Genomic DNA, 21,491 nt, shown 5'->3' with positions numbered 1-21,491 from the left:
TGTATTATACACATATAAAATGCTGAACTGTAATACCAATCCTGACCTCAAAAGCTTCATAGAAGGTTGTAACAGAACCCATGAGCACCACACCAGAAATAAATATAGTTTTGATATCCCAAGAGTACGACTTAATCAAACTAGAAATGCTCTACAAATCAAGGGACCCAGAATGTGGAATGACCTTCCCAACCATGTTAAAGGCTGTACCTCTCTCAACCAGTTTAAGATAAAAACGAAGCTCTACCTAATAAATTCCCTGTAACCTACCTTACCCCTCTATTGTCAAACCATGTAGGTTTTTTTTTTTTTAAACAACGCTGTTTGTTGACCTAATTGTATTTGTACTGCTTTTTCAGCCATGTTCCCCCCTTTTTTATCTCTTTTTATTTGTTCTCAACACATTTTATTCTTTATACTCAATTAGTATTAAGCTTTAGTCATTTAAGTTTTTCATGCCCGAAACGCTTTGCGTAATAGTGGCTTTAGGCATTGTTTGTACTAGCCCTATCTATAAATCCATCATTCTTTGTAAAATCTCTTGTATGTATGTACCTTACCTAAATAAACATTTATTTATTTATTTATTTATTTATTTATTTATTTATTTATTTATATGCATTTCAGTAACCTTATAAAAGGCTTTAATAGTGTTTTTAGAAGCCATATATATATATATCTGTGAGGGAATGTCTGTGTCGAGGTTGGAGGCCAGATGTTTGGGGCTAGCCTCGTTATGCTTTGTAGGACTAATGGTGATTTTTATCAGGAGCGTCACAAAGAAGTTGGGGCCAGCCTACTGCCCCTCGTTCACGAAGTCTCGGGATGTGAAATATTCAGCTTCGAGTCCATAGACTTTAGCATTTATTTAAATAATAGTGAATTCAGATACCATATTGATTTTCAAAACATGTGTACATATGACAAATTTTCATTCTGGATACAACCTTTTGGTTACATTGACAGGGAAAGGAAGTGTGTGGGCACAGAGGGAGAAGATAGAGGAAGAGCATGTGTGGGCAGGATGAGAGTAGACATATGTGTTCAGAGAGGGAGGAAATGGGAGAAGGGCACACGTGGGCAAAGAGGGTGTGTTTACAGGCAGTTGCGGAGGATGTATGTTGCAGACCTGGGCCCAGAATCGACTTGGGCACTGCCAGATATCCCATCTAGTTTATTATATAATGAGTAGCTATGTTGCAGGTTTGGCCTTGGTATTTCTGGCTAATCATTGTGAACCACAATGAATTCTGCTTAGTCTTGCCCGTAAAACTTGACGTGGCCAGAAGCGGTCAGTCATCAAGTTACAGTATGTGTAAGCAAGAGCAGAGACTCAGTACACCATAAGAAAGTCTGGTGGTCGCAATAATAGTTGCTTATTTCAAGGCTACTCTTCCTCAAGGTATGTTAACACTTTTATTGTCAGGAATTTGCTTTGTAATATATATACTGTATGTTCATTGTAACACACAAAAGTCATGCTGTGACATTTAGATTTACTGTATTTTAACACTTACAAGATTGATGTAAGATAGATATAGATATAAGATGTAATGGGTTGTGAAATGATTTTAGTGTATAAATTATATTCACGCAAAGTCACTAATGTGCAAGGCCTTTAGAGCAAGTCTTAAAGCTAATTAATTAGTTCAGGCATACATTGAGAATTTCCAGTGTAATAAATTGAATGTTGTTGTACACTGCTGATGAACAGTGCTTTTCAGTATGTACAAATTGATTGATTAATGGTTTCTGGCATCATAAGAGACTACGTGACATGAGAGCTGCGTTGTGGGCAGCGTTGGTGGTGGTTGGAGTGATAGCTGTCATATGTGAATGGCTTCAACAGCAATACCAACAACAGGAACAAGATCAACATCAGCATAATGAAAAATTGCATCATCAACAGAGGTTTCCTAACATAGTTGTGATGTTAGTTGATGATCTGGGTATCGGGGACCTTGGCTGTTATGGCAACACCACTATCAACACGCCAAACATTGACAGGTATGTCAGCCATACTTAGTATTATCATGCTATTTAGACAGCTATATCAGCTATACTAATGTTGTTTTTATCATTCTGCTTAAATTGAACTTACTAATTAATCCTAATTGGCAGATTATAGAAAATGTAATTTTTGATAATAACATTTCATTCACTTGGATCATTGGGGATTTGAATGTGCCCATACTGAGGCTGAGAATCCCGAATACCATCCACCTTTCAGAAAGGATAGAACAACAAGAGCAGGTACTGGGCTCCTTTCTCATATAGTGTGTGACGATGTTGACCGATGTAACAGCATCGATGTTGACCGATGACCCGATGTAACAGCATTCTACATCTTGCACCCACATCAAGGGAAGGCATGATCGATCAAATCCAGGTAAAGAAGAAGCTCGCTTCTTCATGTGGCCACAATATTCTAAGGTGAAATACAATTCTAGAAACTTGAGAATAAATTCTAGAAATTACGGTCCAGGATGATGACTTTCTAGACTACCCTTGAGGAGACTATCATGGAATGAGAGAGGAATTGCAAAATAAATCCTAGAGGAAGTTAATAGGAAATCCAGACATGGAAGTATCGTAGGAAAATGTTACAAAGGTCATCAGTGAACTTGTTAAAAAATATGTGCCAAGAAGGAGAAAGAAACGAAAGAGAACTAGATGGATGATACAACCATTTAAAAAAAATTCTAACAACTACAGTACTTGCAACATCTGGAAAAGGCATATGTTGACACCAGACATGACAGGACTGATTGCATTGCAACTTTTAAAATACTGAACAAGTTGGAGGATATTAATCAAGATGGGATGGGATGGGCCCCATGTGAGTCAGATTAGTGAACATAGACAGTACTGTATTGTATTTGGAATTAGACTATAAGTATTACTGATAATATTCTGGATACTGTCTGCTTCAAAAACAGTAATTGTTTACTAAGGCACGAGTATGATAATATTGTTAGATATTCACCAGGTTGGCTCAGGATGGAGTCCGTCTGACGCACCACCTGGCGGCGGCCTCTCTCTGTACACCCAGCCGGGCCGCTCTTCTCACTGCTCGCTACCCTAATCGCTATGGTACTGTATGCTCGTTTTATTAATAATAATAATAATAATAATAATAATAATAATAATAATAATATTTCCATATTGTTGGGAGCAAGAAACTTGTTATGGCTATGGAGATTTCCTAAACAATGAATATCATATCTGGGATGTGATCCACAACAGTCAACTAGCTCACAGGCACCTAATTCTTGCTAGATGAAAAGAAGCATGAGGTGTAAGAAGACAGTGAATAGTAATTAAGCAATAGTAATTAAGCACAATGATCAACACAGTTAACTAAAAGCAGGAAGATTCCTGGTTAAATTATCGTGATAGAAATAAAAAGTTTGGTTACTGTTTTCTTTCACGTGTCTAGTTCATCTAGCCGGGAGTTGGGCAGCTGTTGTGGGTTGCACTCTGGGGGAAGGGCTGTGGTTGGCCAGAGGGAACCTCAGTAAGCCTTAACAGACTTCTTGTTACTGACGATGGGAAATCATATACAGTGACAACTCTGAAATATTTAGTTTAATATTATTATGATTTATCATATTGCAAACTTATCAAATAATATGGCATATTTTTGTATTTCCCTACAAAATTCATGTTTGTTATATAGGTTTAGTTGGCGAGGAAGGAACAGTAGAAGTGATCCTTAATATTGCTAGTAAAGTTTCCCTGCCACTGGAGGAAGTGACAATAGCAAAAGCACTCTCTGCTGCCAACTACACCACTGCTGCCATAGGTAAGTACCTCTTACTGAAACATTACTTGTAGAGTTGTTCAACCAATAAAGGAAGTGAAACTAGCGAAGGTACTGTCTGCAGAGAAGAAATCACAGTAAGTCACAACTGTTACGTTAATCTTAGACAAAATATGATTGAAGATTGAAGACAAAATATATACTGTATTTTACCTGCACAAATGCCTTGTGCAGGTAAATCAGGTATTCTCTAAATGTGTCTGTAGTTTTAATAACGTTGATGCAGTTTAACTCCTGATCATAGTAAATTGCAGCACCACCACCACCACCTCTGGTTTGGTCTACAGTTACATAGTGGTGATCAGTTGAGTATAAATTAAATATAGTTGGGTAGAGCTGTCGTTTAGCCTTGTTTTTGTTAATACTGTATAACAAAGGAGAATTTATAGTAGTGATTACAGTAAGGCACTAATGTCATCATAGTGTTAATTTAATTACCGATACATTGTACATTGTTGGCAAGGCTTGCTGTATAATTATTTGCAATTTTGACCATTAAAGTGATGACTGTCATAAATAAAAGGTTTAGTTCAAGGTCTGTGTGGTATCAGTGGCATAGTTCAGTTTGATTGTCATGTTTCCAAACACTATGTAATAGGATTTTCAATGTCAAAGGTTTATTAGCAGCCACAATTTTTTTTTGTTTAGTTCAGCTTGTAACGGGGGGTGGGGGAAATAGCTCTATCTTGTCCATTATTCCACCCCCCAGTTAACTAACGAGACCGGGGAAAACAGCTCTCTCTAGTCCGTTATCCCGTCCCCAGTTAGCTAACTATTCTAGAGCACTCCCAGAGTTCCTAAGGCAACCTCTCTCGTTCAACACCTTGTAACCTAGGTATTTGACTACCTAGATGCTAAGACTACAAGGTGCCATAACTGGATCAGCTACCCGAAACTCTAGAGAGAACTCTAGAATACAGAATCATTGCCACAAACGTATAAGAGAAAACGAGAGGAAAGAAATGAATAGTGAAGTAATTAGTGAGGGTTTGGGGTGAGAGGCAGAGAGGTGGGAGGAGCGAGGAGGGTCATTAGTTGAAAGTGAGAGTTTAGAGAGGGGTAGAGGGAGAGGAGTAGATAGGTAGAAGTAGGAGAGTAGATAGTAGAAGACAAAATGCTGCCACCATCCATTCATGATCATTACATACAAGACAAGGAATGGAACTTGTCTGTATCACAAAATTCTCAAAAGATGTTATCAAGGTCATTATTAGTCTGTCCCATCTTTCATGTACTCAGTAAAATCAGGGAACCAATAATCCCAGAGGCTTTCTCACCTCAACTCAACTCTAGGGGACACAAATGCAATTTAAATAATAAATTCAATTATATTTCACATACTAAGTATCATAATTTAAGCAATGTTCAAGATCTTGCAGTCTCCGTGGTGTAGTGGTAAGACACTCGCCTGGCGTTCTGCGAGCGCTATGTCATGGGTTCGTATCCTGGCTGGGGAGGATTTACTGGGCGCAATTCCTTAACTGTAGCCTGTTTAACGCAACAGTAAAATGTGTACTTGGATGAAAAAACGATTCTTCGCGGCAAGGGATCGTATTCCAGGGACCTGCCCGAAACGCTACGCGTACTAGTGGCTGTACAAGAATGTAACAACTCTTGTATATATCTAAAAAAAAAAAAAAAAAAAAAAAAAAATCTATATATGTAAAGTGAGTCATCCTCCAAGAATCTGAGAACACTACAACTGACTGCCCCTGATCATCACACACAACACTTGTAAAACACGACCAAGTCACCTTAATGTTCAACTCGCCAAGTGCCTGCCTATAGCTGGATAGAGAGGGGGGGGGGGAGTCTGCAGCTGTCAGGCAGCGTCACCCCCGTCCGACCAACAGCCTGTCTCGGCTGTTGTCGTCCTGCTCTGCTGCCTGGTCTTCTGTCTTGTTAATGCTCTCGAATCGATAGCTCTCCGAGTATATATTGGGAAACCTAGTAGCTAACTCCGCCCACAAGTAGATAGCCTCCGGCTCTCTACCAAGCCACTCCTTAAACGTCAGCATGTTTGAAGGCTACCAGGCTCCAATTATAAGATTAGTAGAAGTAAGGTGAAATTCGCATGATCTGACCTCAGGTCACTTGAGGTCATTAACTCTTAAGAGGTGTGAAACTCCGGTGGACAAACTGGCGCCTTCTCAAATTCTTGTCTCTGACTCATAATCTATATATATTTTAAATAAACTAAACCAAACACTTTTACAGTGTTACAAGCTGTCAATTGAAATAAGTGGGTTAATATTTGAGAAAATGAAGGTTGTGTCATCAGCAAAAAGAATTGGTTTTAGGTGTTGTGATGCATTTGGTAGGACGTTGATGTAATTAAGAAAGAGAAGTGGACCAAGTATACTACCCTGTGGAATACCAGTGTTAATTGACAATGTGGATGAAGTAGCATCGTTCACAGAAACATACTGGTACCTGTCACTGAGGTAAAATCAAAAGTATTGTAGGGAGTGATTCCTGATTCCAAAGTGTTGCAGTTTGAGAAGGTTATTGTGGTTAAATGTCAAATGCCTTGTGCAGGTCAACAAATAGACCTATGGAATATAGACAACACATGCTTTCCAGGCGTCACTTATCTGAATATGCCTGTTACCCATTTTGGGTTTCTCCAAATTAAAAAGTTTGATTAACTGGTGGGCAGGCAGTCTGAATAAAAATGTGCAATAAAAAGAGAACTAGATTGCCCAGTGACCGTACTTGGTGCTACTTAAGCACTGTTCATACACTAATGGATGGCTCGGAAGCTTGAAACTCTGCCATGGCATGAACTACAATTGAGTACACAGTGAAAGGCAGTCTGCTGAGGTTGCCTCATCACCATTAATCTCCACTTCAGTCAACCCAACACTATCAGCATCCACCACCACCTTTTCCATCTAAATAACAATGTTCCATCAACTATAATCTTCAGGTTAGCAAGTGAATCAGAACTTATCATATTGGTGAGTACAAACAGAATACTGTCAAATTTCTGCAACAAAACTGTCAATTTTTTCCCTAGCTTTTCAGAATGAAGAACCACTTATGTGTGTACAATAGGTTCTTCGTTCAGTCTCAGTACCCAAGGGGTTCGGAAAGCCTGTGGCACTCTGTACTCATTGTTGATAAGAGTCACATGTATCAAGTCCAGCATATTAAGTAAAGATTTGTTGGTGCTTATTTTGTGGTCTGAAGTCATACAGCAAGAACTAAATGGAACTAATGGAACTAAATACAGTACTGTACTGTATGTTATGTTTAGCTAGGTAGAAGTAAAAGTACTTGTACGTAAGCTTTTAAAATATTTTGGACAAGGTAGGCAGAACTGATATTGTCTAAAGTTGTCGATTTCAGTGAGATCACCACATTTATGGACAGGTTATCAGGAAATGTTCAAAGTTCAAATGATTTATAGTATTGTAGAGTAATGTTATGATCATTACTCTACATTACTTTACACTTGAGGCTTTATTTTAAATTACAGTTGGTATATATAATATTCCCAAAATATTTAATAATTCATTCATTATGTCGGAGGACAGGAAGCCAGAGTGTATTCGTACACGGTAGACTTATATCGAGGTCTTACCCCTCAAGGCCAAATTACTGACCCCGCCCAGGATGCAACCCCACAACAAGCTGACCAACTCCCGAGTACCTACTTGCTGCCAGGTGAACAGAGGCATTAGTTGAAAGGAAATGTGCCCCAACTATTTCTGTCCCGCCTCGGATTCGAACCCGGAATTCTCAATTGTGCATCGAGAACGAACCCGACTGTACAACCAGGACCATGTCCTATATTTATAGAATATATTGTACTCAGCCATGTTTCTTCACCACTTGCTGGCATTATGAATTCCATAACATAACATAACCATTTCAGGTAAGTGGCATTTGGGTCAGATGTGTGGAGCGTTTGGGCGAGGGTGTCTGGGACCCAAACGTCACGGCTTCCAGTATTTCTACGGTCTGCCGTTAACACTGATATCTGAGGCAGCTGGCTCCCATCCTTTCTGGATATTCCCTCTAGATGATCCTTTCTACCAGGTGAGGTCAATAATTTGTACTGAGAGAAGCAAACAACTTGGTTGTAATTTGACTAATTACTGGGTATTTATATTTTTTTTTTTGCAGGGAAAAGTTATAATAACATTTTATTCCATAGAAAATTGACATTGACTAAAATTCTTTATAGGAACTAGTGTTTTGATCTGTAATATATTATTTTTATGTATACTGTATTTATAATTTGATCAGACTTTGTCTAAAAGACAGTTTTATATTGTGTTATTTTATTTGTTATGACTTGTATGCCTGATCAAAACATTTGCAGACCCAAAAAGGTGGCATTGAAAATTGTCAGTAAATTTTAATTATATTTGTATGCACCACATGAAAAGCATTTTATAAAATGCATTTTGCTCAATAATTAATTTATTTATGAATTTAAGAAGCAAATATATTGCTCTTAAAGTTTTTACTGGACATTAACATTAATTCTGTATTCAGGGATTAACTGGAGGCTGTCTGGCAAGCGTGTTGGTGATCCTTGTGGGTTGGTGGCGGTGCAAGTGCCGATGCCTCGTCACCGTGATTCCCCTGGTGGTGGTCGTGCTGGTGGCCGCTGTCCTCTGGTTCCTTCTGACACACTACCGCTTGCACAACCAAGAGTGGTGGAGTGTAAGGTTTTAATTTGTGTAGTACGCATGGTATACTGGATTCTGTAGTATGGTGGTCTACTTTCCCGACTCGGTCTGGAATCCTGGGTTCAATCCCCAGTTGGGACAGAAATATTTGAGTACATTTCTTTTCACCAGCTGCATTTGTAAATAGGTACCTAGGAGTTAGGTGACTGTTGTGGGTTGCATCCAAGGGAAGGTCAGTTGTTCTTCCTAGGTGTGGGACTTCAATACAAGCCTGAACACACGCTTTTAATCCCCAACAATGGAAAGCGAGACTTCAGGTTTTATGTGCCTTATTTATGATTTCTAGCAGCAGTATGAGATGACTTGTTGGGCTTTTCAACCCTTCTTCCCTTTGCTTAAGACTATATACATATGTCTGATTGGGGCAACTGGCTAGGATCCAAAGTGGTCAGGATTGCCATCTGGCGGTGAGGGAATGTTGCTAACTAGTGATTGGTTCTAGACTAAGAGTGTGTATATAGTCTGCATCAGACTTACCACTATTTTCTATGCAGTTGTATGTTTTGGGGTGTTATATTTTATGTCCGGGTTGATCTTGTATATTTAGACTTCCCTTGTCTAGCTATTGAGTGAGCCAGATACTAGTGTCAGGGCCCAGTAGGTGCTCATGGCTCCCAAAGGCCTGGTAAGGTGCTATAGGCTTGGAGTAACCCAGGCAGATAGCTCGAAGAGCCATCTAAGGGATTCAGTGCTGTTTTTTATTGCACAGTATGGAAAAATTAAGAAGTAAACACAAGGGGAACCCAATTAAGAGGATGAATGCAGAATGCAGAGAGTGATGGTCAATCAAGTAAGATCAAGCCCAAGTGCACTGAAAACCTCTTTACTCCAGGGCACAGTTCTTGCACCACTGCTATTTCTCATTCTTATCTCGGATATAGACAAAAATACTAGTCACAGCTTCGTGTCATTCTTTGCAGATGATACAAAAATCATCATGAAAATTGGCACTGTAGAAGACACTGAAAAACTACAGGCAGATATAAATAAAGTTTTCGATTTGGCAACTGAAAATAACAATGTTTTACAGTGATAAGTTCCAGGTACTGAGGTATGGTGAAAACCTGGAACTTAAACGAAACACAGAGTACAAGACACAATCAGACCTACTCATAGAAGGAAAGCAACATGTAAAAGACCTGGGAATTATGATGTCTGACGACCTGACTTTTAGTGAACATAACTTAGCAAATAGAGCGGCAGGCAGGAAAATGATAGGATGGATTATGAGAACATTCAAATCCAGGGATGCCAGAGCAATGCTAATACTATTTAAATCTCTGGTGCTGTCCCATCTTGAGTATTGCTTGGTACTCACTTTCCATTCCAGAGCAGGAGAGATCTCTGAATTAGAGGGAATACATAGAACATTTATGGCACACATAGAAATGATAAAACATCTAAATTATTGAGACCGTCTCAAAGTTCTTAAAATGTACTCTCTGGAAAGTAGACCAGAAAGGTGTCAAATAATGTATACTTGTACTGTACTGTACATGGAAGATACTGAAGGGCAGGGGTCCCAAATTTGCACAGTTGAATAACAAACATATTAGAGCAAAAGGTATGGAAGGAAATGCAGGATTTAACCAGTGAGGAGTAGAGGTGCCATAGGCACAATCAGAGAACACTGTCTTTAGATCAGGGGTCCATGGCTGTTCAACACCCTACCAGCAAGCATTAGAAATATTGCTGGAACAAAGGTGAATGTATTCAAGAGGCAGTTGGATGGGTTCTTGCAAGAAGTGCCGGACCAACCAGGCTGTAGCGAATATGTGGGCCTGCGGGCCGCTCCAGGCAACAGCTTGTTGGACCAAGTTATTACAAGCTTGGGACTAGAAGAACTCCAAAAACTCTCTCCAGGTATGCTCCAGGTATGCGTTGAACATTAATTGGTATTTTCTCATTTTTATGTTGTAAATTCTTATGTCTTCAGCATTACCCACAGTACATTGTTTGGTGGTGGTGGGTTTCTTAGGTCTCCCCATGGTTGATGCAGCACCTGAACTGTTTAGTGATGCAGGACGAGGTGGTGGTGGAGCAGCCACTGGTGCTGGAGGGTCTCTCTCAGCGACTCGTTGACCAGTCTCTTGAGTTCATCACTAACCACGCAAATGACAGTCGCCCCTTCTTCCTATACCACTCCTTCGCCCACGTCCATACACCCATGTTCACACTACCAAGCATGGCTGGACACAGCAGGCATGGCAGGTGAGCAAAGATGGCAATTGAGATCCAGTTGTTATCATCAGTGGCGGCTAAATGTTCAAGGTGATTGTGTATATATGGACAAATAAAAGGTCTCCTGTTCAAATAAAGCGAAGGATTTATGTGAAGGTACGGGGATAACGTGGAGGAGATGGATGCTGGCGTGGGGAAGATCCTGGATGCTCTCACGCGCCACAACCTTGACAACAACACCATTGTTTACTTCGTGTCTGACCATGGCGCCCACCTAGAAGCTATAGCCCCGGACGGCCAGCGTACAGGAGGATATAATGGACGCTTTAAGGGTGAGTCACAAGAGTTGATGAAGTGTTCATGTCCCAAAAAGGTCTTTATAATGGAAAAGCTAGTATCTTGAGAAATTATTTTCTATCAATAGCTGCCTTTGAGACCTGTAATGAAATACAATTAAGAAGCATTTGTTTTACCATCAATCATGTTCATTATGACGCAGAATTAATACATGTACAACTATAGTACTGTATGGTTTGAAAGGAAATCCAGTTACAGAACAGTATAATATTTTTCCCACAGGGGGTAAGTTCATGGGTGGAGCGGAAGGTGGGATCCGTGTACCAGGGATCTACCGATGGTCAGGTCACCTGCCTGCCGGGGTCACCGTCGACCACCCCACTTCCCTGCTTGACATGATGCCCACGCTCCTACACCTGGCCGGCCTCCCGCCTCTTCATCAGCTGCTCCCTAACTTGCCCTACAGGGTAAGTCTTGGATCAGAAGTTTAGAATCTGAGGAATTTCCACCATACTCACAAGAAATATGAATGGTTTTTCTTGCATATGAAAACAGTTCAATAAAATACCTTCACCAAAAATACTAGAAGTATCGTTTATATTCATAACGCAACATAAAAATAAAAACAGGTAAGTAGCGGTGTATGAAAGGCAGGACTGCAATGGCCAGAGGCACCTTGCACTACAAGCAGTCCAGGACCAAGTGTACTAGTTCTATGTTAAACAGATGTGGAATACATCTATGCTAGTACAGTACTGTACTAGCATCTACCTCAAGTCCAATACCAGAGGTAAACATCATCTACTGTAAGTAAATCCAGGATCAGTACTACCCACTACCTACTTCACATTCAATTCCAGGATCAAATATACAGTACTCTCATATACCTGTTGATGCACATCGGTAGCCGTCCTCTACTGAATTATTTTGGTTGATCTTAATAGTTTGCTTTCGTGTATCTTTATATATTGCTCAGGCTTCATAATAACAATTACCAGCTTAGTAATATTTTAAATCCATAGTCTACTTCAAAAAATACATTTTGGCTGGTAATACCTGATATTTTAAGACTATTAACTATTACTGTTTTCTCTTGTAAACTTTAGAATACAAATTTGTTAAAGTATTATCATAAATTAGTCATATATAAAACAATTTAAAATATAGGGAAGCATTAAGAATGAAGTTAGGCTTTGACAGAATTAGTACTGATGTGCTTAAAATCATTTAGAAAAATAATTGGGTAACTTTATAAGTTTTAATTCAAATAAACTTGATTTGAATTACAGTACAGTACTGTAACCAAAATTGTAAGATGTTGTTTAGATTCTTAAATTTCTCAAATTGGTTTGGAAAAAGTATCAAGTTTTCCGAAGAATGTAAAAATCCAGTTTAAACAATACGTACTACAGCAACTGAAAAATACAGTTTTTTTTGTTATTAGAAGTACTGATATGTGAACAGGAGCTGGACGGAGTGAGCGTGGCCAACCTGCTGAAGAACGGCACTCTGCCTCCCCCTCGGGTCCTTCTCCACCACTGTGTTCAAACCATTCATGCCCTCAGACTTGTTCAAGGTACAGTACTATAATACATATGCACAAAATCTGGAGCGTAGTTATTCCATCTACTTAGTGAACAAAATCCATCATCTGGATTATAAAATGGAACCTCTTTAGTGCTCACAAAGAGAAGTTTTATTAATATGGCCCTTGAAGAAAGTGTGGTTGGAGTAGTCTGCCGTGGGTGCCCGGGGCAGACTACTCTATGGAAGCTCAGGAAAAGCTACAGGGAAGACTACAGCTCAATGGAAGCAAGTGGGCCACCAGCCCTCTTGCTTCCATGGAGCTGGCTTGCTGGAGCCAGCAGGGGTTCACTAGAGGGTGAAAATGATCCTGTTCTCATGTAACCTATTTAAAATAGCAAGTGTGTCAGAAGTTATTACATTAGATGACTATAAATTGGAGTGGAAAGATCCAGAAACTGATGCTCGATGCTACAGATGTGGGTGCTACATTGTTAGCACCCACATCTGTCCTCACCTTGCTTAAATTGTCTCTTTCACAGCTGTTTGCAAACCTTGAAATACTATGCAGTAAAGTATAACTAAAGCCTAATTTTGGGCTTTTTGTGTCAAATGTAAGATACAAAATTCACCTCTGAGTTAGTGACAATTGACCAGCCAGTGGGGAGATGAATTGTCACTCACCTTGTGCACTTGTGTGAGGTTTGGGTCAGGTTCTGGCTCTGGTCTCAGGTAGGCCAAACACAACTCTTGTATCTGACGTGACCTATTACAAATGGAGCAATCAATCTCAGAGCTTCAGGGAGCCACTGGGGCTTGCCCAGAAAAGTTAAACATTGAAATGTTAGGTGAAGATTATTCACTCCAGATTTACCTAAAAGCATATACTGGTACATTACTAATGTACTGTATTTCTTTACATATTCCTGGCAAAGACAAGAAAGTGTACAAGATGCATATAGCAGGTCACAAGTGGCCTGAAGGAAGCACACAGTGTGGCTGGGGAGAAGAATCCTATTGCCAGTGTTATGGTGACACTGTTCAACACTATGGCCATCAACTCCTCTTGTTTGATCTCCAGAAGGACCCGTACGAGGACCATCCCATACCCACCAACACCACTGAGTAAGTCTAAAGTGCGTGAGGGCATGCTACCATTCTACTATTGTAGGAATCAAAATTTGTGTAAAACTGTGTATCTTAATTTTGTAATCTTAGCAAACTACACTCTTACAGGGATTATGTTTTTCTGCATCTCATATACCCACTATTAATACTACATACATACTTTAAAGAAAATAAACAGAGAAAACTATTGGCAGTGCAAAAAAACAAGGTACTAAGAAAAGCTGTAAACCACAGTCTGTCATTGTGGTTTGCTGATTATGATCAGCAAACTGATAAACATCGAACCACACCTGATACACATCGTATTAGTATTAAGTATTTAGTATTAAGTTTTAATCTTTAGTGTTTTTCCTGCCCGAAACGCTTTGCGTAATAGTGGCTTTAGGCATTGTATGTACTAGCTCTATCTATAAATTCAGCAATATTTGTATCACCCCTTGTATGTATGTACTTTACCTGAATAAACTTTTGAATTTGATTAGCTTTATTTGTGTGATTAACATTACATTGTGCACAGCTTCAGGCACATACACGTCTGGCAAGAAGCATAGAGAAATCTTCCCTTCTCTTACTGCGTCAGTACTTTACTAAACATGATTATATGCAGTTATATATTAATTAGTACTGTATTGTTGTCTATGATGTCACAACTCCCGGCACTGCTAAGTATATACTAATGAGGTGAAATGTCATTCTTAATTTTACATCATCATGCCTGATGGGCTGCCACATTATTATAAAACTCAAGAGTTTTATAGTCAAATTGTTTTTCTTTATTAAACTTGCAGTCTTGAAGGTAACTTCCTTTGTTGAAAAATTGTTTCAACTATCTATTTCAGGTGAGCACTTTAAATTTAAAATAATTGATAACTGATATTTATTTATTTATTTATTTACCAAATACCACCACTTTACAATTAAAGCCACTCACAAGTAGAGCTCACAGGTAAATTTTTACTCTGCAGATACATCGAGGTGACGGGGATGTTGCAGAGGTACCTGGCCAACTGGAGGTCGCGGGTGCCCTACCCTCGCTCCCAGTTCAGGAGCGTTGCCAACACTATATTGTCTCCCTGGCTACAGCCCTTCCGATGGCCCTAGACTCGCTGACTTTATGGAAACGATCTGACCTCTGTAGTACAGACCTGAGTGTGATTCACAGGCAGGACAAGAGATTTGGTGATGTTTCCTTACACCTGTGCCTTCATCTAGCAGTAAATAGTACCCGGGAGCTAGTCAGATGTTGTGGGTTGCATCCTGGGAAAGTTCAGTCATTGGTCTTGGGGAACCTTGTTTAGCCCAACAGACTTCCACTTCCAGACATGGGAAACCATTATACTAGCCCATAGTATGAAATAAAATTGAGTACTGTATCATTATTCATAATTGTGGAAAAGTTTACAATTATACAAATTCAAAATTTAGCACAGTATTGGTCGAGTATTTTCAATTGACTTAATTAATGTACAGTACATACTTGAATTGTTGTAAACTATTATTATTATTATTTTAATATAAACACCATTAATATATCCATTAAGAAAGACAAAGTTTTAACAAATATTAAAATGGAAAATAAGTGAGATGCAAACAATTTGAAAGGGAAACATTACAGTAATTATAACACAGTTGTACAAATTTGTACAGCCTCTGTATTTTACATTACCAGATTCAGAGAGCTAGCCTGGATCAAACTCACTTGAAAAACAAAAATTTGAGTGGCAAATGTTTAGAAAATTATTTTTTTGGTGTTTTCTGGAAAAGTGATTTCCTTCAGATGTCAATTTGTTTTTTGTTTTTTTAAGAGCAATCCTGCATCATAATTAATATATCTTTACTTCTGTTTTGTGTATTAAAAGTGACTACAATTTTATAGGTTAATTTAACTCTGTAAATCGTGATGGTAAAGTGCAATAAAGGTATCATTGCAACTTTACAGGAAATCGTTAAATCTTAAATATATCTTGGTTCTTATACTGTACTTGAAATATAACTTATTCTTGAAATTACTTGCCATTGATGTAAAAACATCAATGCTATGTACTCTCATAAACATCAAGTGTTTAATAACGTTAATACTTAGATTTTTCCTCCTTAATTACTCTCTGTATTTCAATGATCAAAAGCATATGTCTAAGGCTAATACTGTACTTGATACAGGAAATAATACCGATTGGGTGAGCGGGAAGTGTGGGATAGAAGACGAAGATGTTGGGGGAGAGGAAAAGGAAATATATTCTAACATTCTTAAACCTATACTATTTGCAGACGTACTACTTTGTCTATTCTGACCCCAACCCCCCACACACTAAATATTATTGTCAACACTGAATTTAAAAAGTCCACTTGTGGATGTCAACTAACAAACTTACACTAAACAAAAAAAAACTTATATTGTACATTTTATTTGATAGTAAATCATCAAATCCCATTTATCCTCAGATACACAATATTAACTTTACCAATAAAAATGAGGGGAGGTTCCTTGACGTATACATAGATGGCTGTAATGCGACTCCAGGCGTATCACAAATTTTTGGGGCGAAGGGAGAAATTGGTGCACAGGACGTAGGCTTTTATTTCATTGTAAGCTGGGGGTGGCATGCAGTAGACCATGTACTTAAAGGCAGGTGGCCGGTTCCCCAGCTCCATTCAATGTTGCATGCGGTCAAAGCCATGCCTTCCTCGTCAAAAACCCTGCCCCTCCTCCCTGGTGCCATTCTTAGGCCCACTTCCCGATGCATACGGTAAGCAAGAGGAAAGGGGGAGGGGGATGGGCTTTGCTGGACCCCCTCCTCATCACTCGACAAACTTTATTATGTCAACTCTGATATGCTTGCCATGACTTCTTCTTTTAATAGGAATATCTGTATGCATGCATACTCTTTTTTCAGTGTTTCTGTATACATGTAGCTTGTCTCATCATTTACACATGTAAGGTAATGGTAGACACAAAGTAAGTGGGTAATTATTGGTAATTAGTAATGTTAATTGTTTACGAGTACTGGTGCATAGGCGATATACATCCTTCATTATAATTGTTAGGTGCACCATTTATAATTCAGTTATGAATTCTCTAACTTTGTATACTTGATTTATGCACTACTATGTGCAGGTGCGTGTGCTCCTACTTACGTAGAATAGGTATACAAGTACAGTACAGATATTAAGGTCACTTAACATGTATCCCTACACATGCACACTGTAGGCTGCAACTCGCAGTTGTAACTTACTAGCAACTGAAAAGCTGCAAAACATCTCAGCAGCTTCAGTTGCAAATTACTGTACTAGCATCTGCAGTTGCAGCAATCTCACACAACTTGCAGTTGGAAATATATTAGTAACATTTAAAATAATAAAAAGTTATATTGCCTATGGTGTTTTGATCCACCCAATGCACAAAAACAAGGGACTGAACTTCAGCACCCACATACAACACAGCAAAAAGTCTAAAAAATGGTCGGTATACTCTAAAATCCGATATTATGTCCCTCCATTCTGCTCTCCTCTCATTATACTACGCACTAATATATTCGTATCTTACATACGGTATCTGTGCATGGGGTTTAACCAAGTCCTATCGACATTTATTTATTTATTTTTTTATTTATTTATATACAAGAAGGTACATTGGGTTTGTGAGAATACATAGCATGGTATTTACAATCTTGTAAAGCCACTAGTACGCGCAGCGTATCTGGCAGATCCTTAATCTAACAGATAATATGTACAAAATATGCATGGTTACATGTACAAAACCTTGTTCCTAATTGCTATTCATGATCTGAAACTTTAACTTGATAAGTGCAATAGAACCCATGAACACCACACCAGAAATAAATATATCTTTGATATCTCCAGTCAGACTAAATCTGTGGAAACACTCCATGCAAATAAAAAGGCCCAGTCTTTTGGAACTCACTTCCTTATGAATTAAAAAAGTTGTCCAACCCATGTCCTGTTCAAAAGTAAAATAAAAAAGTATTTACTTTCATCCTTATAGTTTCGTAATACCTTGTGCTTCAAACTCACACTGTATCTTGTACTACCCACTTCCCCAATATTAGTGCTTAAGACATATATCTTCACCAGTGTAATTACCTCTGTCAATTTATATTGTAGTTATTTCTTGAGATAAAACCTTGCTACAATGCCCGAAACCCAAAACGCTGTGCGTACTAGTGGCTTTAGGCATTGTATGTACTACCTCCATCTTTAAATCAAACAGAATGTTTTCACTGTAACTCTGCAACTATGTATGGACTTTAACTAAATAATTTATTATTATTATTATTATTATTATTATTATTATTATTATAATGTACCTATTCATCTTACCTAATATGTTAGATTAAGGACCTGCCCGAAACGCTATACATGTTAGTGACTTTGCAAGAATGTACAAATACAAATGTTATGTAATCGCATCAACCCATTGTACCTAATTATGAATAAATTATTATTATTATTTATTATTATTAGAGGAAAGATGTACAGGTTTCGTAAGTGGTTGGGCGAATGATCAAAGCGGTTGAACTCAGCGAGCCATTAAGCCGTTTTCTTTGAGAGCCGCCGTGTTGTAGGGGGAACTAAAAACATTACACCATTTATCCAATATGTAAACATATATATATTCTATCCTAACCTAATCTAATTTAACCTGTTGTTAACTAACGTTAACTTACCGAACAATAATAAAATATACATTTTTGTATATACATATACACGTTCCTGGACGCAAGTAAATATGGTATACAAAGTGTGACGTCATTGTGACGGCAGAGTGCTGATTCTGGGGATCATTTTGGAGTGAGTGTTCGGGGGTGAGCCAGGAGGGGCTGGGAGACAGCCTTATGTTACCTAATGTCTGGAGTGCCAGCCAGAGTGTCACTGGTGCCAGCAGCCCTCGCCACCCTTTTCAAGGCTGCGAGTGCCACTTCCCACAACCAGTCCTTCCTCAAGCGTCTCCCATCCTTACCTCACACTCTGAACAGGTACAGTTTGACAACTCTTTAGTACATAGTTCACGTAGCACAAAGCTGGCACCGGCACCACCTGGCACCGGCACCACCTGGCACCACCTGGCACCGGCACCACCTGGCACCACCTGGTACAAGCTGGCACTAGCTGACACCAGCTGGTACAAGCTGGTACTAGCTGGCACCACTTGGTACAAGCTGGCACTAGCTGGCACCAGCACCACCACCTGGCACTGGCACCACCTGGTATTAGCACCAACTGGTACCACCTGGCACTGGCACAACCTGATACATGCTAGCACAATCAGCCACCACCTGACACAAGCTGGCACTACCTGGCACTGGCACCACCTGGTATTAGCACCAACTGGTACCACCTGGCACTGGCACAACCTGATACATGCTAGCACAATCAGCCACCACCTGACAAGCTGGCACTACCTGGCACTGGCACCACCTGGTAACATCTGGCACCACCTAGGACAAGCAAGCACCACCTGGCACCAGTACCTCGGGATACCGGTACCACGTGATATAAGCTGGCACCACCTGGTACCAGCTGGCACCACCTGGGACCGGCACCAGCTGGCACTAGCAGCAGGCAGCCGTAGATGTAGCCAGGTGGTGTAAATACACACACGGTCAGGTGTTGTTGGTATATTCTGGATGTGTTAACTGTAGAGGTAGTTCACTGGCCTGGCTTGATAATGACCCAAGAGGTAGTTCACTGGCCTGGCTTGATAACGACCCAAGAGGTGGTTCACTGGCCTGGCTTGATAATGACGCAAGAGGTAGTTCACTGGCCTGGCTTGATAACGACCCAAGAGGTGGTTCACTGGCCTGGCTTGATAATGACCCAAGAGGTAGTTCACTGGCCTGGCTTGATAACGACCCAAGAGGTGGTTCACTGGCCTGGTTTGATAATGACCCAAGAGGTAGTTCACTGGCCTGGCTTGATAACGACCCAAGAGGTAGTTGACTGGTCTGACTTGATAACGACCCAAGAGGTAGTTCACCGGCCTGGCTTGATAACGACCCAAGAGGTAGTTCACCGGCCTGGCTTGATAACGACCCAAGAGGTAGTTGACTGGTCTGGCTTGATAACGACCCAAGAGGTAGTTGACTGGTCTGGCTTGATAACAACCCAAGAGGTAGTTCACCGGCCTGGCTTGATAACGACCCAAGAGGTAGTTGACTGGTCTGTCTTGATAACGACCCAAGAGGTAGTTGACTGGTCTGGCTTGATAACGACCCAAGAGGTAGTTCACCGGCCTGGCTTGATAACGACCCAAGAGGTAGTTGACTGGTCTGGCTTGATAACAACCCAAGAGGTAGTTCACTGGCCCTGGCTTGATAACGACCCAAGAGGTAGTTCACCGGCTTGGCTTGATAATGACCCAAGAGGTTGTTTACTGGCCTGGCTTGATAACGACCTAAGAGGTAGTTCACCGGCCTGGCTTGATAATGTCCCAAGAGGTTGTTTACTGGCCTGGCTTGATAACGACCTAAGAGGTAGTTCACTGGCCTGGCTTGATTATGACCCAAGAGGTTGTTTACTGGCCTGGCTTGATAATGACCCAAGAGGTAGTTCACTGGCCTGGCTTGATTATGACCCAAGAGGTTGTTTACTGGCCTGGCTTGGTAACGACACAAGAGGTAGTTCACTGGCCTGGCTTGATTATGACCCAAGAGGTTGTTTACTGGCCTGGCTTCATAACTACCCAAGATGGTCTGTCTAATTACCCAAAGTTACCCAAATCTACTCAAAGTTACCCAGCATTACATTAGTACTGTAATGAAGAACTATGATATATTTACTTACTATAATGTTGGTGTTGAATGTAGAACATGAAAAAAAGTTATATGAAATAGTATCATTTTATAATGAAATTAGACGAAACCAAGTGGCAGGTGACACCACAGGAAGTCGACTCTCCAAGCGACACTGTTGTGGCTTTGGGTAATTAGATGGACCGAAGATTGATATAAAGTGAAAGTATTTCTGAGTAAAAATATGTTTTTTTTTTCATGCTCTACATTCAGCACCAACATTATAGTAAGTAAATATATCATAGTTCTTCATTACTTACGTAATGCTACGAAGCTTTGGGTAGTTTTGAGTAGATTTGGGTAGCTTAGGGTAATTAGATGGGTCCACCCAAGAGGTAGTTCATTGTCTAAGTGTGATAATGACCCGAGAGGCAGTCAAGGTTCAGCCTAGTAGTCGGGTACACTTTCCCCCGTTAGAGGTGAAATTGTGTTGGATAAAATAGATGTTAATTCATTATGATACCTGGTACCAATTACCCAGTACTGTATTTGTATTAACTGTAGTTTGTCCTTAGCAAGTTTGACAAATTAAAAACTTTGTAATCACTATTTTGCCATTTGTGTAAGGTTTTTATTATGTAATTACATCATTATTTGTTAATTTGTTAAACATAAGTTTGCTAATATTAAGAGCATGTACCTAGAGAATATATAGGAGACAAACATTGGAACAAAGAAAAGTTATTTTGAACAAACAAGGTGCATTGTATTCGCTTGCAAGGATGATGCATCCATTTCTCAGAGGTCTTGGCAGAATAAATTTATTTCAGCAGGAATGAAAGTCAGAATGACTGTCAGTATATTAAGCCTCCTTGTGATATACAGTAGTCCTGTATATACTGAAACCATTGCTCATAATTAATGGGCACTGATATTAATCTCATAATTGTGTGTGTGTCACTCCTCCAATATGTTCCAGTTTCCAGAACAGCCGCTTATGTGGAACTCTGTCGAAAGCATTTTTTTTAGGTTAAAATATATGCAGTCAACCCAACCATCTCCTGTAAAATCCCTGTGGCTTGATCA

At 39.7% G+C, this 21,491-nt stretch overlaps 2 protein-coding genes across 4 annotated transcripts in view; both read left to right on the top strand.

The window, feature by feature from the left end:
• Nucleotides 1-21,491, top strand: part of LOC123767627 (glyoxylate reductase/hydroxypyruvate reductase) — a 58,555-nt gene that overhangs the window by 26,534 nt on the left and 10,530 nt on the right. The window contains exon 1 of one of the 2 annotated variants that reach the window (XM_045757451.2): nt 18,472-18,650. The exons of the other annotated variant lie outside the window; for it this stretch is intronic. Coding sequence (XP_045613407.1) covers nt 18,520-18,650 — 131 coding nt within the window. The 5' untranslated portion in view covers nt 18,472-18,519. Of the gene's footprint in view, nt 1-18,471; nt 18,651-21,491 lie in introns of those variants that run through there. 2 annotated transcript variants of the gene reach the window in all.
• LOC138349698 (arylsulfatase H-like) lies at nt 844-17,029 on the top strand. 2 transcript variants are annotated; one of them, XM_069310550.1, is made up of 12 exons: nt 844-1,402; nt 1,766-2,007; nt 2,990-3,093; nt 3,680-3,805; nt 7,704-7,867; nt 8,330-8,500; nt 10,550-10,737; nt 10,864-11,039; nt 11,287-11,471; nt 12,469-12,580; nt 13,464-13,653; nt 14,622-17,029. In XM_069310550.1, exons 2-12 carry the CDS (start codon nt 1,778-1,780, stop codon nt 14,755-14,757), a joined length of 1,782 nt encoding a protein of 593 aa, XP_069166651.1. In that variant the 5' UTR covers nt 844-1,402; nt 1,766-1,777; the 3' UTR covers nt 14,758-17,029. The 2 variants fall into 2 exon arrangements, with proteins under 2 accessions (XP_069166651.1, XP_069166650.1); XM_069310549.1 differs by having other exon boundaries at nt 851-1,402; nt 10,505-10,737.

Source organism: Procambarus clarkii, chromosome 67 (assembly GCF_040958095.1).
Source record: "Procambarus clarkii isolate CNS0578487 chromosome 67, FALCON_Pclarkii_2.0, whole genome shotgun sequence".
Classification (NCBI taxonomy): Eukaryota; Metazoa; Arthropoda; class Malacostraca; order Decapoda; family Cambaridae; genus Procambarus; species Procambarus clarkii.
This window is presented reverse-complemented; position numbering and strand designations above follow the sequence as displayed.

Bases quoted from the DNA above. Each gene is read 5' to 3' on its own strand.
- LOC138349698 (XM_069310549.1), top strand. From the start codon at position 1,778: ATGAGAGCTGCGTTGTGGGCAGCGTTGGTGGTGGTTGGAGTGATAGCT. The intron at 3,806-7,703 runs GTAAGTACCTCT...TAACCATTTCAG, and splicing joins CTACACCACTGCTGCCATAG to GTAAGTGGCATTTGGGTCAG. The intron at 12,581-13,463 runs GTACAGTACTAT...TTCCTGGCAAAG, and splicing joins TGCCCTCAGACTTGTTCAAG to ACAAGAAAGTGTACAAGATG.